Here is a 17,725-nt window from a genome sequence, read left to right on the forward strand (position 1 = left end):
AATTAATAATAGCTGAATCTTGGAAGCAGCCTGTATGTTCATCAACAGAGGAACCAGAAAGTGTGTTATTTGCACACAATGACATATGACTGTGCTATAAAGAAAGATAAACTTGGGCTGGGGATTTAGCTCAGTGGTTCTGCCACCTGCCTCGCAAGCACAAGGTCCAGAGTTCGATCCCTGGTACCAAAAAAAAAAAGATAACCTTGAGTCATTTGTGGGAAAATGGAATGCACTTGAGACCATAATGTGAAATAAATCATACATACAAGCTTAAATATTGCATGGTTTCTCTTATGTGAGAAAACCAAAATATAAAGATGAAAATAAAAGATAATAGGGGGGCCAGGGATTTAGCTCAGTGGTTCTGCTGCCTGCCTCGCATGTGCAAGGACCCAAGTTCGATCCCCAGTACCAAAAAAAAAAAAATAGGAACTAGTGAGATAGACCTGTCTGAAGTGGGAGGGGGAATCAAGGGATGGGGGGAAGAACAGGGATATAAAAGGGAATTAAGATGAGTTATATACATGTACCACCTCCACACAAGGAATATAAACATTATGTATTGTAAACATGTACTAATAAAAAAATGCTTGTGAAACAAAAAGGAAAGGACAGGGGAGACTTCCAAATGCTAAAACGTGTAATTTCCCCCAAATTGATACTAGTATAAGATTGTTTACTCTCAGTAACATTGTATGATTGTGTAAATATGTTCATGTGTGTACTTGTGTTTACAGTTATTACAAAGGTTTTCTAAGTGGTGCCCCTAATTCTGCCCTTGTTTCTTCAGTCTATTCTAAATATTGCAACCAAAATGATCCTGTTAAACACATCAGATCTTTGCTCAGCACACTCCAGCTTCTGCTGTTCTCATTCTGTATAAAACCCCATCATATTCCACCCTTAAAGTGTCATAAAGGACCCTACATTGGCCCTGTAGTTGTGCCCTCTTACTTCTCTCTCAACTTTCTACCCTCTTCCTTTCTCCCCACATCAACCATTGTGCACTTCATGCTGTTCCTTCAGTGTGTCAGCTGGGCTCGAATTTTAGGTCCTCTGACCTGGTCTTCTGTCTGGAAAACACATTCCCCTACACCTGCCTTGCTCCCTCATCTCCTTCTTACCTTCACTTACGAGGAAGCCTCCTTGATCACAGTGCAGTAAAATTATGAGCCAAAAATGGGAAAATAATAACACGAACATATCCTTGATAAAAATTAATAAACTTATAAATTCATGAAATAAGAATTCATAATCAAGATCAACGAAGTAGACTAAAAAACTCATGTCCAAACATCTCAAATGATACTCAAATAACCATATGTGTAATTCCTAGAAAAAAGATTGAAACTAAATGAACTTAGATTTTAACTTTCTGAAAGTAAAAAAAAAACAAAAAAAAAACCTGATGAAGTAGAAGAGATAATAAAAATTAACTCCCCAAATGATTGAAATCGAAAGAAATAAACTAGGTTAATATAAGAAAATAATGATTGTTTGAAAAAAAAAAAGTAAAATAGATCTGTTGACATGTGTAGTTTTTTTTTTTTAAGCACAAAAAATAAGGTCAGAAATGAAAACCAGAATTTGGATACAGAACAGTTTTGCTTTTTTGTTATTGTGGGAAAATACTATGGGGCCCAGGGATGTAGCTCAGTGGCACTGTGCCTGCCTGGCAAGCGCAAGGTCCTGAGTTCAGTCCCCAGTACCAGGGGAAAAAAAAAGAAAATGCTGTGAACTTTATACTGATAAATTGGAAAACTAAGATGAAATGGGTAATTCTCCAGGAAAATAGATATTACCAAATTTGGTACAAGAAGAAGTAAAAAATCGGAATAGTCCAGAAAGTGAAAAATCCTGGAATGATAAGGATTTATACCCCCTCAAGAAAGCTCAAACCTAGCCAGGTAAGTTCTCTCAAAACTTCAAGGAAGACATACTGCTCCAGAGACCAAGGTCAGAACCTATCTAACCAATTTTCTAGGCCAGTATTACATCTGTCACTAAGTGTGCAAGGACAGCACCCAAAAGAAAATTATAAGCCAGCCTCACTTCAGAATATAGGTGAAGTATCTCTACATTAAACAGTTGGTCAGTTGCTGAGTCTGGTGGCTCACACTTGTAACCTCAGCACTTACAGGAAGATTGCTGAGAGTTGGAGGCCAGCCTGGTCTACATGGTGAGTTCAAGGCCAGCTTGGACTACACAGTGAGAAACTGTCTCAAAAAAATAAATTACTAAATTAATTTGAGCATGATCAGTTTGGCACTTATCCTGGAAGTCCAAGTACAGTTCAACTTGCAGTTAAGATACTTGCACCAGTGTAACCACTAACTCCAGCAAACTTGGTAGTTGCTACTTGGTAGACTTCTTTCCCCACTAATAGAGACATGCATACTGAATTAAATATACCAACAAGATTGAATTACAGAGTTGAGCTTGAATAAAAGTCATTGAAATCTTTTGTATTAGAATTAAACCAAAGATTGTGGAGTCCCAGGTATCAGTCAGAGTCCATATTAAAGTTAGGCCCCAGAGGTTAGGGTTTAGTAACTCATGATATAAAAAAATCTGTATTGAGTATATTCAACATGAATAGAACTAATATTTTTTATAATGGCTAAGGCTTTAGAAGAGCTGCTTCCTTAAGAAAGAAGGATTAGGGGCTGGGGATTTAGCTCAGTGGTTCTGCTGCCTGCCTTGAACAGCGCAAGGTCCTGAGTTCGATCCCCCAAACCAAAATAAAAAGAGGGGGGGGCCTAGAAAATAATCCACTGTCCCAGAGAAGGTACAAAGAAGTATGTAATTGCCAGACCCTGGGAAAAAAGGAAAACAAAAACAGAAACAAAGTCAGCCTTGAAAACAGAAACCGTAATGTTTGCTAAGCAGAAGTATCCAATCCAAATGTCTACCACCAAGTTGCATGGAAATTCCCCCCAAAACATTACAAGCATTTAACCAAGGAAAATGAAACCTCAGCTGCACTTTCCAGTACGATAGCCATTAGCCACATGTGGCTATTTAATTAAAATTAAGTTAAAAATTAAGTTCTCGTCACAGTAGCAACATTGCCAGTACTCAATAGCCATATGTGTCTAGGAGCTACTGTATTGGACAATGCAGAAACAGTACATTTCTGTCATTCCTTAAAAGGTCTGTTGGGTAGCACTGTTCTATGCTACCTATGGAAGTAGACAGAAAAAGAGAGAAAAAAAACCTTGTAACATTCCCAGTTCTATGTTCAGGTTAGATGGGGCTCTCATTCAGAAAATAGTCCTTACTAAAGGTCAACTCATTTTAAAAAATGTCAGACCTAATCACAGAGCAATGTATGAGGGAAAATTGGCAAGCACACACACAGAAAAAGCAGATTTAGCCTTCCAAGAATGTTAGAAAATGTTACATTGAGGAAGTTAAACAAGTAAAGTTAGGAATAGTGACATTTAAAAAAATAAGCTGATGGCGCTGGGGATTTAGCTCAGTGGTTCCGCCACCTGCCTCGCAAGTACAAGGTCCCAAGTTCGATCCCTGGTTCCCCCCCTGCAAAAAAAGCTGATAAGAAAAAAGACCAAATTGAATTGTTTTGGGGGGGTACTGGGGATCGAATTCAGGACCTTGCGCTTTCTAAGGCAGGCACAATGCCACTGAGCTAAATCCCTGGCCCCCAAATTGAATTTTTGAGCCAGGTGTGGTGGTGCAGGCCTGTAATCCAGCCCTCAGGAGTCTGAGGCAGGAGGATTGCCTTGAGTTCAAGGCCAACCTGGGCTACATAGTGAGTGCAAGACCAATGTGAACTGTATTAGTGAGACCCTGTCTCACAACACAAAAAAAACCAACCAATTTGAATTTCTAGAAATAAAAATAAACATTAAAATTAAGCTCAATAAAGAGATTAAGTAGCAAATTAGAGACAGCTAGAGTGAAAATTAGAGAATGGGAAACATCTGAAAAAATAAGCCTGTATACAGAATACTGAACACAGAAAAAGATGGAAAATGAGAAAGCCCATTAAAGGATTTGAAGATGGAATGAAAAGATCCACCTAGAATTATATAGCTAATTAATCCTCTCAAGAAGAAAGACAAAGATATTTTGAGGAAAAGTTTCAAGTTTGTCACTAAAAAAAACATTGCTGAAGGAATAAATAAAAGTTATACTTTGAGAAAAAAGAAACTGAAGGAAAAAGGAAGAATTGGAACACAAAAAGAAGTGGTATACAGTGGAATCCATAAATGTGGGTAAAGCATCAAGTTACTAACAGTCATTAGCTAATAATAACTAATTTTGGTGGGTTTAAAATAAGATGCAGCTAAAAGTGCTAAACAACTATCATTTGAAACTGGTTGAGGCATGATTAGATTTAAAGAATTAAATGCATGAAGAAGAGATGCTGGTTAAGATTGTGGATAAATGCTCATGCTAAAATAGAGGGGATTCCTCACTTACCTGAGGATTTAGTAGGCTTTGGACAAAGGACCCTCTGTTGGGGGATATTGTTGTGCTTGAATCCCTTCATGTGGTATGGCTTGAAGCTCAGGATGATGTGTTCAGAGGGAGTAATTGAAAGTAAAAATGAGAAGAATGGCCTCAGAGGCACCAATGTTGAGCTTTTTCTATTAGGCTGTTATCCTCCCAGTGTCAGGTCCTGTCAGCATGTACCCTAACTGAAGAGTGTGCTCTGCAAGGAATTAGCTTGAGGCTGATTGAAAATACAGTGATCCAAGCTCAACAAAAATGTTTTTCAGAATGTCTTAGTGCTAGTCCATGGTTATCTGATGAAAACAAATCCCAGTCTGGCACAGGAACTCAGTGCAGCAGTTGTAGCACAAGTCACATGGGTCTCCATGATGGCACCTACTCCTCCAGTGGAAGCTATGTCCCCACCTGTGACTCACCTTGTGCACCTCCCTCACCACCCCAGTGTGGTGCTGGGTGTCCCCATACAGGGCAATGAGTGTGTGTCTCTGTCTCTCCCTCTCCCTCTCTCCCTCTCCCTCTCTCTCTTTCCCCCTCTTCCTCTCTCCCTCTCTCCCTCTCCCTCCCTCTTTCTCTCCCTCTCTCCTCTCCCCCCCACCCCCAGCTCCTCCTGAGAGTGTCTTACTGCTCTGGGCTGTCTCTCAACCCCTGCATGTGTTTAAGTAACTTTACCTGTTGAGAGACTATGTTTGTTTTATCCTGAAAAAAGTAAGGCAGGCCTTATCTGAGTTTTAGTTTTTGAACTGAGCTCTAATTTCTGCACCTTTAAGATTGAGACCGTTAATGTCTAATTCATAAGACTGTTGTGAGCATTAAATGAGCCCATGACACTAAGTAGGTTCTTAGTAAATGTTCCTTTTATTTTTTTTTTTTTCTTTCCGGTACTGGGAATCAAACTCAGGACCTTGCACCTGCAAGGTAGGCACAGCACCATTGAGCTAAATCCCCAGCCTTCATTTTTTTTTTTTTTTTTTGGTACCGGGGATTGAACTTGGGACCTTGCGCTTGTGCAGCAGGTGCCAGAACCACTGAGCTAAATCCCCAGCCCCTTTTCATTTATTTTTCTTAAGGCAGCCACTAGAAGAATCGATTCAAAAAGTAAAATTTCCAAAAGGAAAAGAAAAAATAATAAAACCTAAAGGACAAAAAAATGAAACAAATGACATAATAAGCCATAGAAATGAAAAAAAGTAAGTTAAATGAATTTCCAGATAAAAAGCAACAGATGTCTCCTGGATATTTTTTTAAATCTGGCCTTATCCTGTTTATAAGAAATAGTTAAAGAATAAGGACACAGAAAAGCTAAAAGAATAAAAATGATGTATCAGACAAAATATAAACCAAAAGAAATTTGATGTAATGATATAAATCTTAGAAAAAAGGATTTCAAGGTAAAAATATGTACCACAAAAGTTAGATTAGTGGGCCGGGGATTTAGCTCAGTGGTTCCGCCACCTGCCTTGCAAGCGCAGGGTCCCGAGTTCGATCCCTGGTACCAAAAAAAAAAAAAAAAAAAGCTAGAATAGTAAATGTTATGTGATATATGTTTTATTTGAAATTTCTAATTGCCTCTTTTTTTCTTTTTTGGAGACAGGGTTTTGCCATATAGTCCAGGTTGGCCTTGGCCTCTCACTCATGCTCTTCCTGCCTCGGCCTCCTGAGTGCTGATATTACAGGTTTACACCACCACATCTGGCTTCTAATTTCATTTTTGAGGCTATAATAACCTTGGTATCAAAAACTTACAAAGTCAGCAAGAAAAGGAACATTACAAGCCATTTTCACTCAAATGAAATATGAACAAAACAGTAGGAAACTGAACCAACAATGTTCAGAAAAGGAATACATAATGACCACACATGTTTTACTTGAGCAGCTAAGGATATATCATCATAACTTGCCATAGATTTGTAGGTTAATGGATTAAGTATAGATGATAATATCAAAAGATTTACGTGAAATAATTTATAAAACCCAACATCTATTGATAATTTAAAACATACACTCTTAATAGTCTAGAAGAAACTTCCTTAACCTAATATGGGGGTAATAAGTATTTCTAATAACCAGTAGTATCCATTATATTTATTGATGAGATGTCAAAACAGTGTGTTCTAAGGTCAGAAACAAACAAGGAGGCTTGTTATTGAATAAAGATTCAGCGTTCTATTGGGACTCTTTAGCAGCACAATAAAGTCAGAAAAGAAAGGTTTTTGAATTGAAGGAAACAAAATTATTAATGTTAAAAATTTCTGGGTAAATCAGGATTAAAAGGGATCAGGGGCAACAAAACTAAAAGCAATCAAATTGAACTACATCAAAATTTAAAACTTGTGCTGGGAATTTAGCTGTCCTGAGTTGGATCCCTGATACCAGAAAAAAAAAAAAATTTTAAACTTGTGTGCATTAAATACACAGCAGAGTGAGGAGTCTCCATGAAATGGGAGAGGATACATCTGAATCAGCTATCTTAAAAGGAGTTAATATCCAGAATATATTTTTTAAAACTACAGTTTAACAACAACAAAACCCCACATTCAACTCAACTGAGAAGTGAACAAGGGACTGGAAAAGAGATTTCTCCAAAGGCGAGGACCAACAGGGATATGAAAAGATGCTCAGCATCACTCACCCCTAGGAAAATGGAAATCAAAACCATAGTGAGCTATACTTCATACCCATTACAGTTGCTACTACTGTATTTAAAAGAAAATAACAAACTTTATTGAGGATATGGAGACATTGGAACCCTTGTAAACTGTTAGTAGATTGTAACATGGTGCAGCCTTTGTGGAGATTCCTAAAAACCTTAAAAATAGAACTACCATATGATCCAGCAGTTCTGTTTCTGGGTAAATACTCAAAAGAATTGAAAACAGGGTCTCAGAGAAGTATTCGTACACTCATGTTCGTAGCAGCACTATTTATTCACAGTAGCTAGACCTGGAAGCAAACCAGGCATCTATCATCAGTGGTTATCAGGGCCCAGGGGAGGGGACAAAGAGCTGTTGTTTAATGGTTACACTGTATAAATTCAGTTCTGGAATTGGTTGCACATCAGTGTGAATATGCTTAACATTGCTAAACTGTACATTTAAAAACAAGTGAGATGATAAATTTTGGATTAGTTTATTTTGCCACAATTAAAAAAAATGCCAGTACTGGTGGTGTGTATCTGTAATCCCATCACTGTAGGGACAGGAGGATTGATAGGTAGGGCTTAGCCTAGGTAATTTAGCAACTTGGTGAGAACTTGTCTCAAAAATTCAAAAAGAGATAGCGTGTAGGTCAGTTTGAAGGGCCTGAGTTAAGTCCCCAGTATGGTAATCAATGAATGAATCAATCAGCAGGGTTGCTGGCTACAAGACTATAAAATAGGAATATCACAGATGCATAGATTTTTCAAAGAATTTAAATTCTTTTAAATTTAAAATCTAAAACTTCACAGAAAGATGTTAAAGAATGTTCAGACACATGGGGAAATAAACACATTAATGGAAAAGGATGTTCACAAGATGTCAGTTTGCTGCAAAATTATCTACCAATTCTATTGGTTTTCATTGAAATCCCAGCAGAGTTGCTGTTGTTGGTGGTGTGTGAGTGTATGTGCATGTGCGTGCGTGTGTGTGTGTTTGGTGTTCTTTTTTGTGGTAAATGATAAACTGATTCTAAAATCTAGGTGAAAGTGCCAAAAAGCATCAATAATGAAAGCACCTTAAAGAAGAATGTAAATTTGAGCACTTGCACTACCTGAAAAGAAGCTGTAATACTAATTAAATCACTGTGGTATTGGTACAGGATAGAAATTGAATATCCTTCTAGTAGGAATGAATGATTTATTAAGTGAGACAATTGATTGTCCGTATAAGATAACATTAAAGATAACATACCTATCAAAAATCAGCACTAAGCAGATTCAGATTTAAATATGAAAGGTGTAGGCAGGGATTTAGCTCAGTGGTTCCACCGCCTGCCTCGCAAGTGCAAGGACTGGAGTTCAATCCCCAGTACCAAAAAAATAAATAAAATACGAAAGGTAAAAATTGTATAACATTAGAAGACAATGTGGAAGAATGTCTTCATAACCTGAAGGAGGGAAATATTTCGTTAGACACAAAAACCACAAGATATAAAGGAGAAGATTAGTGAATTTGGTAATGCTGGTGTGTAAAGACAGTAGCGCTATCATTCAGAAGCATAATAGACTCAGAAACAAGCCAAAAGGAAGAATTGTTTGTACAACATAACTCTCTTAGAGAAAGGCAATGTATGCAACACTATGACAAAGATGGAAATAGGCCTTTCACAGGAGAAACACAATGGCCAATGAACATAGGAAGACTCAGTATTTTTAGTTATCATAGAATCATAAAACCACAATACCATGGCAAGTGTTTAAAATGTCTGGCAGTAGCAAGGGTTGGCCAGAATGTGGTATTTCAGGAACTCTCTCACACAGCTGGTGGGACTGGAATTAGTGTAATCACTTTGGAAAACAGGTTGGCAGTACTTAGTAAATTTGAATGCATATAACTATATGAACCAGTAATTTCAGTCCTGACACATGGCCACCAAGAGACATGGAATAGAATGTGTATGGTGTTTGGCAACATTATGAATGACAGAAAAAATGGAAACAATCCAGATGTTCAACAGTGGGACAGTTATCTAAATTATGAGTAATTAAGAATGAAATACCATCAAATGATGAAAATGGGTGAATTACAGTTACTGTATATGCATCTACATAGATGAATTACAATAATTTTGAGTGAAAAGAGCAAGTGGCAGAATAATATATGTGTAAATATGTAGATTTTAAGTTTATTTAGTATATTATGTATCCATAATTGCTAAAATAATAAAACCAAGGAAATGATTAATACAAAATCGAGGACAGTGATTACCAGGAGAGAAGAAGTTGTGGTAAGTGGGCTTATATTAGGATAAGGGCCCACAAAGAAGCTTCACAGTGACTGTCATGTTCTATTTCTTAGGCAGAATAGTGGATAGATGGATGCTATAATTTTTATGTGTTTTATGACTCTTAAAACTGTATGTGTAAAGCTGGTCTTTTGAATTTCTTTATCATTCTTTCGAAGACTTAATTTCTTATGTCCTTATTTTCCCCTTTGATACAGAAATCCCCTGCCAAGAAGCTGAGCCATGCAATTAGCAAGTCTTTAGGGTGCATGCCCTCCAGAGAACCTGCGCATCCTGTTTTTCCTGAGCAGCCAGAGAAACCACTTGACCTTGCACACATAGTGTAAGTATACATCTGGGTGTGGGCCTCACTGAAATGGGGAACTCACAAAATTCCAAGTATTACATAACATCAACAGTGAACTCTCTAGGTTTTTCTTGCCATTGGGAAACACAGACTTCAAGCTCTCATTTTTTTATTGCCCCATAAATATCCACATGGGAACCTCGCTCCAGTTCCTGACACTTGAATAATGTAGCAGTCCCCAGAAATGTGAATTCGTGGAATAGTGACTACTGTTGAACTGGACTGCCTTTCTTTGTGTGTTCTTCCCTTACATCAGATCATTTCTCCACAGCTCTAATGCTAGTTTTAAACTAGTTTACATGACATAGAAATGAAAATCAACTTAATTGTCCTTTTGAATTAAAAACTTAGGAGGATAAAATTATTCTACAAATAAAATTAGTGACACAGACACATGCACACAGATACTTGAATATTCATATCAAATAAAGAAAAGCTAGAAGGGATCAAAAAGTTAGAGAAAGGTAAGGATGAAAAAAACAATGAAAGATAGGATTCGGGTCTCTACACTGATTCTATACTCTGAATGATAATGATGATAACGAGTTTACTCTGCTGGATAAAGTTGGGAGATTGTTGCACATTAGTCTTACTCAGATGTATAGAAGTTTTTCTGTTGCATTGAACACTCATTTTCTTTTGCCTACCTAATGACAGACGGTGGTTAGACTAAATGAGCTACTGGTGATATTCGTCTTTCCTTTTTTTCTTTGAGAAATTTGAAAAACTTTTATAGTCATTAAAATAATACATGCATGTGGATTGAAAATTCAGTAAAAGAAAACTTATCATAAATGCAGCATACTCTCCCATGCTTTAACTTCCTTTGGGTTTTAGGTCTACTTGAAGTTGCCTCCATATTGCTAAGTCATATATGTATAGTGCTGTTTCCTAACTTAGCAGATATTATTTAATTCCATTGTGGGTGTAAGGAATCAGCTTCACTTATAACTACATACCAACTTGGGCCTGGGATTTAGCTCAGTGGTTTCACCGCCTACTGTGCAAGCGCAAGGACCCGAGTTCAATCCCCAGCACCAAAAAACAAACAAAAACAAATAACTACATACCAACTCATCCTAGTTTTTCATAATTATATTTCCAATTTAGTTGGCTAGCTTTGCAATTTTTTTTTTTTAGCTTTGCAATTTTAAGTAATCTTAAAACTCAACTTTTTCAACTTCTTCATAAACTGAGCAAATGAGTACCGTGTGATTTCTCCTTTTGCCTCCTGCGTTCTGTCATCTGTGCCATAACTTTCATATTTTCTTTTTTTTTTTTCTTAAATTCTTTTATTGGTACATTGTAGGTATACAACACATTTACATTTCTCATTGGGAACTCGTACCTTTACATGATGCATCTTGGTTCTTATTTTTTCCCCATTCCTAGCCCTCCCTTCACGCCCTCCACCCTTCCCTATTTACAAAGACTTTATTTCCATTTTTTCCATTTCTCATCATTTTTTTCCTTTCCCTTCTTTCCTTTCCCCTACCCCTCCCACTACCCCTGCCCCTTTGGACCTTTTCTTCCTATTTTGCATTATCCATTATTCATTCTAATCATTGGTACATTTTAGGTATACAATATAATGACATTCATCATTGGAAATTTGCACCTTTACATATTCTCTCTTGGTTCTTATTTTTCACCCTTGCCCAGCCCTCCCTTCAACCCCTCCAGTCCTCCCTATGTACAAAGATTTTGTTCCTATTTTTCCATTTTCTCATATTAATTCCATTCCCTTCTTTCCTTTCCCCTACCCCTCCCATTTCTTCCCCTTTGCCCCTTCCTATTTCACATTACCTATTATACATTTTAGTCCTTATTTACACTTTCAGTTTTTCACACCAGAGAAATTATTCGGTATTTACACATGTGTGTCCTATTTATTTCACTTAAGAGTATCGCCTAGATGTGCATCCATTTAGCTATAAATGTCTCTAATTTCTCATTTTTTATGGCTGAGTAGTACTCCATTTTATTAAAAAACCACATTTTCTTTATCCAGTCTCCAGTTGATGGGCATTTGGGCTGTTTCCAAGTTTTAGCTATCACAAACTGTGCTGCTATGAACATGGGTGCACATATATCACTGTGGTATGATTCTTTTAATTCTTTGGGGAAGATCCCCAGCAGTGGAATAGCAGGGTCAAATGGGACTCCAGTCCTAGTTCTTTGAGGTATCTCCATACTGATTTCCACAGTGGTTGCACCAGTCTACACTCCCACCATCAGTGGAGCAGGGTTCTTCTTTCCCCACAGCCCAGCCAGCATTTGATATTGGTTGATTTGATGACAGCAGCCATTCTTTCTGGAGTGAGGTGGAATCTCAGTGTTGTTTTCATTTGCATTTCTCAAATGACCAGTGATGTTGAACATTTTTTCATGTGTTTTTTTTGCTATTTCTACTTCTTTGTCTGAGAAATGTCTGTTCATTTCAGATGCCCATTTTCGGATTGGGTCTTTAAATTTGGGAGGTCTGATATTTTTAAGTTCTTTATAGATTCGAGATAGTAGACCTTTGTCTGAGGAAAAGCAGGTGAAAATTTTTTCCCACATTGTGGGTTGTCTCTTCACACTGCTGGTAGTTTCTCTTGCTGTGCAGAAACTTTTTAATAAGAAGAGATCCCACTTGTTGATTGTTTGTGCTAGTTCATGGGCAACTGAGGTTTTGTTCATAAAATCTTTTCCTACACCAATGTCTTCAAGAGTTCTACCTAACTTCTATTCCAGCCGGTTCAGTGTTTCTATTTTAATATTTAGATCTTTAATCCATTTAGATTTTAGTTTAGTGCATGGCAAGAGATATAGGTCTAGTTTTAATCTTTGTTAAGTTGAAACCCAATTTTTCCAGCACCATTTATTAAAGAGGCTGTCTTTCCTCCAGTGAGGGTGTTTGGCTCCTTTATCGAAGATGAGATGCCTGAGTGTGTCTGGCATTGTTTCTGCATCTTCTAATCTGTTCCACTGGTCCTCAAGTCTGTTTCTTTGCCAGTACCATGCTGTTTTTATCACAATAGCTTTGTAGTATAGTTGCAGGTTGGGGATTGTGATACCCCCTGCCATGTCTCTGTTACCTAGAATTGCTTTTGCTATTCTGGGTCTCTTCTTGTTCCAAATGAATTTTTGGATTGTTTTCTCAAGGTCCATGAAGTATGCTGCTGGGATTTCAATTGGAATTGCATTGAATCTATATAGCAGTTTTGGAAGTGTGGCCATTTTCACTATATTAATCCTACCCAGGAGCAGGGTATGTCTTTCCATTTTCTGATATCATCTTCAATCTCTCTTTTCAGAGTGCCATAGTTTTCAGAGAAGAGGTCTTTGATTTCTTTCGTTAGGTTGATTCCTAGGTATTTCAGTTTTTTGGATGCTATTGTGAAAGGAATTATTTGCCCTCTTTCTCTCTCAGTGAGTCTGTCATTCATGTAGAGGAAAGCTATTGATTTTTGTGTGTTGACCTTGTAACCAGCTACTTGACTGAATTTGGTTATTAAGTCTAGAAGACTTTTGGTGGAGTTCTTGGGGTCTTCTATATACAGTATTATGTCATCTGCAAATAATGACAATTTGACTTCTTCATTTCCTATCTTTATTTCTTTCTCCTATCTCATTGCCATGGCTAATGTTTCCAAAACTGTATTGAACAAGAGTGGTGATAGTGCACATCCTTGTCTTGTTCCTGATTTTAGTGTGAAGGATTTCAGTTTTTGACCATTTAGTATGATATTGGCTGTTGGTTTTTCATAGATGGCTTCTATCAGTTTGAGGTAGAGACCATCTATTCCGATTTTTTGTAGGGTTTTTATCATAAATGCATGTTGGATTTTGTCAAATGCTTTTTCTGCGTCTGTGGAGATAATCATATGGTTTTTGTCCTTGGCTCTATTGATATAGTGTATTACATTGATTGATTTGCATATGTTGAACCATCCCTGCATCCCTGGGATGAATCCTACTTGATCAGGGTGAAGATCTTCTTGATGATCTTCTGCATTCTCTTTGCCAGTATCTTATTAAGGATTTTTGCATCTATGTTCATTAGTGAGATTGGCCTATAGTTCTCCTTTTCGGTTGGGTCTTTCTCCACTTTGGGGATCAAGGTGATGCTTGCTTCCGGGAATGATTTGGGAGTATTGCTTCCCTTTCAATTTCATTGAAGAGTTTAAAGAGTAGTGGCAGTAGTTCCTCTCTAAATGTCTTGTAGAATTCAGCAGTGAAGTCATCAGGGCCAGGGCTTTTCTTAGTTGATAAGTTTTTAATTACGTTTTCAATTTCATTGGTTGATATTGGGTTGTTCAGAATTTTTAGGTCTTCTTCGTTCAACTTTGGTAATTCATATGTATCTAGGAATCTGTCCATTTCTTCTGTGTTGTCCATCTTATTGGCGTATAGGTTCTGGAAGTAGGTATTGATGATCCTCTGTATTTCTGCTGGGTCTGTTGTCATTTCACCCTTTTCATTCCTAATTGCATGAATTTGGGCCTTTTCTTTCCTTTTTCTGACAAGGTTGGCTAAAGGTTTGTCAATTTTGTTGATTCTTTCAGAGAACCAACTCTTGGCTTCATTGATTTTTTGTATCATTCTCTTAGTCTCCATTGCATTGATTTCTCCTCTGATCTTTATAATTTCCTCCCTTGTATGAGCTTTGGGTTTGTCCTTCTCTTCTTTTTCTAGAAGCTTGAGGTTCAGCATCAGGTTGTTTAATTGGGGTCGTTCTGTTTTCCTAATATGCGTATTCACTGCTATGAATTTCCCTCGTAAGACTGCTTTCATTGTGTCCCATAGATTCTGATATGTTGTATTGTCATTGTCATTTAATTGAAGGAACTGTCTGATTTCTTCCTTAATTTCCTCTGTGACCCACTGATTATTCAGAAGTGTGTTGTTCAATTTCCACATGTTTATGAAATTTTTCTACTTTCTTTGGCTGTGGACCTCCAAATTTCATCGCACTATGGTCTGATAATATACAGGGGACAACTTCAATTCCTTTGCACTTACTTAAACATGTTCATTGCGCGAGTATGTGGTCTATATTGGAGAATGACCCATGTGCAGCTGAGAAGAATGTGTATTCTGATTTTGTGGGGTGGAAGACTCTGCAAACATCTGTTAAGTTCATTTGTTCAAGAGTTCGATTGAGTTCTAGTATTTCATTACTTATTTTTTGTCTAGTTGATCTATCTATTTGTGACAGTGGGGTGTTGAGGTCCCCCACTATAATTGTATTAGTGCATATATGATTTTTCATGTCCTTTAGTATTTGTTTTATATAGGTGGGTGCACTAGTGTTTGGTGCATAGATATTTATGATTGTAATCTCTTCCTCTTGGATTCTTCCCTTTACAAGGATGTAGTGTCCTTTGTTTCTCTTAATCAGTGTTGGTTTGAAATCTACTTGATCTGCCAAGAGGATAGCTGCTCCTGCTTTTTTTCAGGGTCCCGTCGCATGGAGTATTGTTTTCCACCCTTTAACTTTCAGTCTATGAGTTTCCTTTTGAATTAAGTGTGTTTCTTGTATGCAGCATATTGTTGGATTTTGCTTCTTGACCCATTCTGCCAGTCTTTTTCTTTTGATTGGTGAATTGAGACCATTAACATTGATGGTGATAACTGAAATGTACTGACTTGTCATTGCCATGACTTTTTCTTTTTGTTAGGTTCTCCCCCTTTACATTTAATTTCTTGTCATGCCAGATGGGTTCATTCTGCTTTGCTTCCTGGGGTTGTGATCCTCAATGTCTGTTCCTAGGATATTGTGTAAAATTTTTTGGAGGGCGGGTTTGGTATTCACGAAGTTCCTAAGGTGCTCTTTTTCATGAAAGTATCTTATTTCTCCATCCATTTTGAAAGATAGTTTTGTGGGGTACATCAGTCTGGGTTGGAGGCTGTTTTCTTTTAGGGCTTGGACTGTGTCACTCCATAGTCTTCTGGCCTTGATGGTTTGTGTTGAGAAGTCTGCTGTGATTCTGATGGACTTTCCTTTGTATGTGATTTGTTTCTTTAACTGCTTGTAGAATTTTATTCTTCTGTTGGGTTTCTCAAATCTTAAGTATTATATACCTAGGTGTAGATTTTTCTTCTTTATCACAGCTAGTTGGAGTCCTATAGGCTTCACTTATTTGTATGTCAAGTTCTTGTCCCCTGCTTGGAAAGTTTTCTGCCATTACTTCTGTGAACAGTTTTTTTATGTTGTTTGCACTCTTTCCTCATTGACTCTGATCAGTCTTATGTTGTTCTTCTTCTTATCATCTAGCAGTTGCTGGATTGATCTCTCGTGGTCCCTTACTCTTTTTAAGAAATTTTTCTTTTCCTGTCACTAATTGCAGTCCTGTCTTCTGTATCTGATATTCTTTCCTCACATTGGCTTATTCTGCTGTGTAAATTATCAGTGGAGTTTTTAATCTCCTGGATATCTGTTGCATGTGTTTTATGGATTCCATTTGTTTCCTATGCTGGGATTCCATCATGTTCCTCAGCTCCTCTATTTTCTTTTTTTTAATCTGTATCTGCTCTAGAGCTATTAATCATGTCTTTAACTATGGATACAATCTCTGTTGTTATCTGAGAAATTATTTCTGATTTTATATTTTCCCAGATCCTCTTTGTTGCCAGTTCAGGAAGTCCAGGTGATTGAGTTTCAGATTTTTCCATTTTGCTGCCCCTTGAGGGTTGCCTTTGGTGATCTGGAAGTCTGGTTTTGAGACTTGTTTAGGTGTCTTCTCATCTCAACCAGTGTAGTCTGTTGTGCCTTTATTGAGGTTTCTCTTTGCTCCCTCAGTGGGCTTCAATTCCCAACAAGCCTCAAAGAGGCTTTCTCTCTGCTCCTTACCACTGCACCAATATCTGGGTTCAGAATGATGACCTTCTGGATCCCCATGCCGGGCTGTTGTCTGGGCGGGCTTCTAGCTGGGGCCTGCGCACCTGCGAGAAGCTGTTTTCCAGGCAGGCCTTTGGCTGGGGCCTGCATGCCCAATCCACTGGTGTCTGGGCAGTTCCCTGGCTGGGGCCTGCTCATTCGAGCCACTGTTGTCCAGGTGGGCTTCTGGCTGGGGTGTATGTGCCGAGCCACTAGTGTCTGGGTGGGCCTTCAGCCGGGGCCTGAGCACACTTTACTTTGTGCTCTCTGATACTTTTTTTTCCCCAGATGCTTGTTATCTTTGGTATGGTGGTCCAGGTTGTTTTGAGATAGACTGGAAACTTCTATTGAAGCCCTCAGTTAAGCCTTGGTTCCTAGAACCAGAATGCCTCTTGTGAGATCCCCTTCCTTTGCTTCTGCCCCTGTGCATGCCCATATCCACAACAGATTTGAACAGCTAAGCCAACCATTTTTCTCCACTCTTTGCATCAAAATGGAATTAACCTGAAAACTAAAAATACCATTATTTAAATTATACTATAATTATAAAATTAAAGCAATAGCTTTATGTAGCTATCATTTGTTCTCTTAATGGAGTTGTTATTTCCTCTGCTGCTCAGTACTTATGATTGTATATGCATTACTTGAATTTGATCTAAAAAAAACTGTTCTCTTATTAATTTCCTACATTAACCTCATGATTTTTTTTTAACTTTAGACAAGTATGCTTTGAACACAATGCTTTCAGTGTTTGTTGAACTTGCTAGTAGAACACAGTAAATTTGCCTATTTTGTTCTTATTCATCATGACTTTAAATAGATCAGAATTTCCCAGAGCAGGAATCATGTAAGACCACTTGTAATTCTATGATAGAATGGGTTTGACTTCCTATTCATCTTGTTTAGTTATTAAATCACATTTTTTTCCTGAGTGTGGTGGTGCATGACTGTTATCCTAGCACTCTGGAGGCTGCGGCAGAAGGGTCACCAAAATTTGAGGCCAACTTGGGGTACATAGTGAGTTCAAGGCCAACCTGGAATACTGAGACCCTGTGTCAAAAAAAAAAAATTGTGGCTTTGGTTTGGTTTGG

At 37.8% G+C, this 17,725-nt stretch overlaps 1 protein-coding gene across 17 annotated transcripts in view; it reads left to right on the plus strand.

Annotated features, from left to right (window-relative positions):
- Dtnb (dystrobrevin beta) overlaps window positions 1-17,725 on the plus strand; it is a 334,007-nt gene that overhangs the window by 190,265 nt on the left and 126,017 nt on the right. For all 17 annotated transcript variants that reach the window (XM_087216210.1, XM_087216215.1, XM_087216216.1 and 14 more), the window contains one exon: window positions 9,621-9,745. In XM_087216210.1, coding sequence (XP_087072336.1) covers window positions 9,621-9,745 — 125 coding nt within the window. The remainder of the gene's footprint in view (window positions 1-9,620; window positions 9,746-17,725) is intronic.

Source organism: Heterocephalus glaber, unplaced genomic scaffold (genome assembly GCF_053883595.1).
Source record: "Heterocephalus glaber isolate CG9 unplaced genomic scaffold, H.glaber_assembly_v1.0 deba00001457, whole genome shotgun sequence".
Classification (NCBI taxonomy): domain Eukaryota; kingdom Metazoa; phylum Chordata; class Mammalia; order Rodentia; family Bathyergidae; genus Heterocephalus; species Heterocephalus glaber.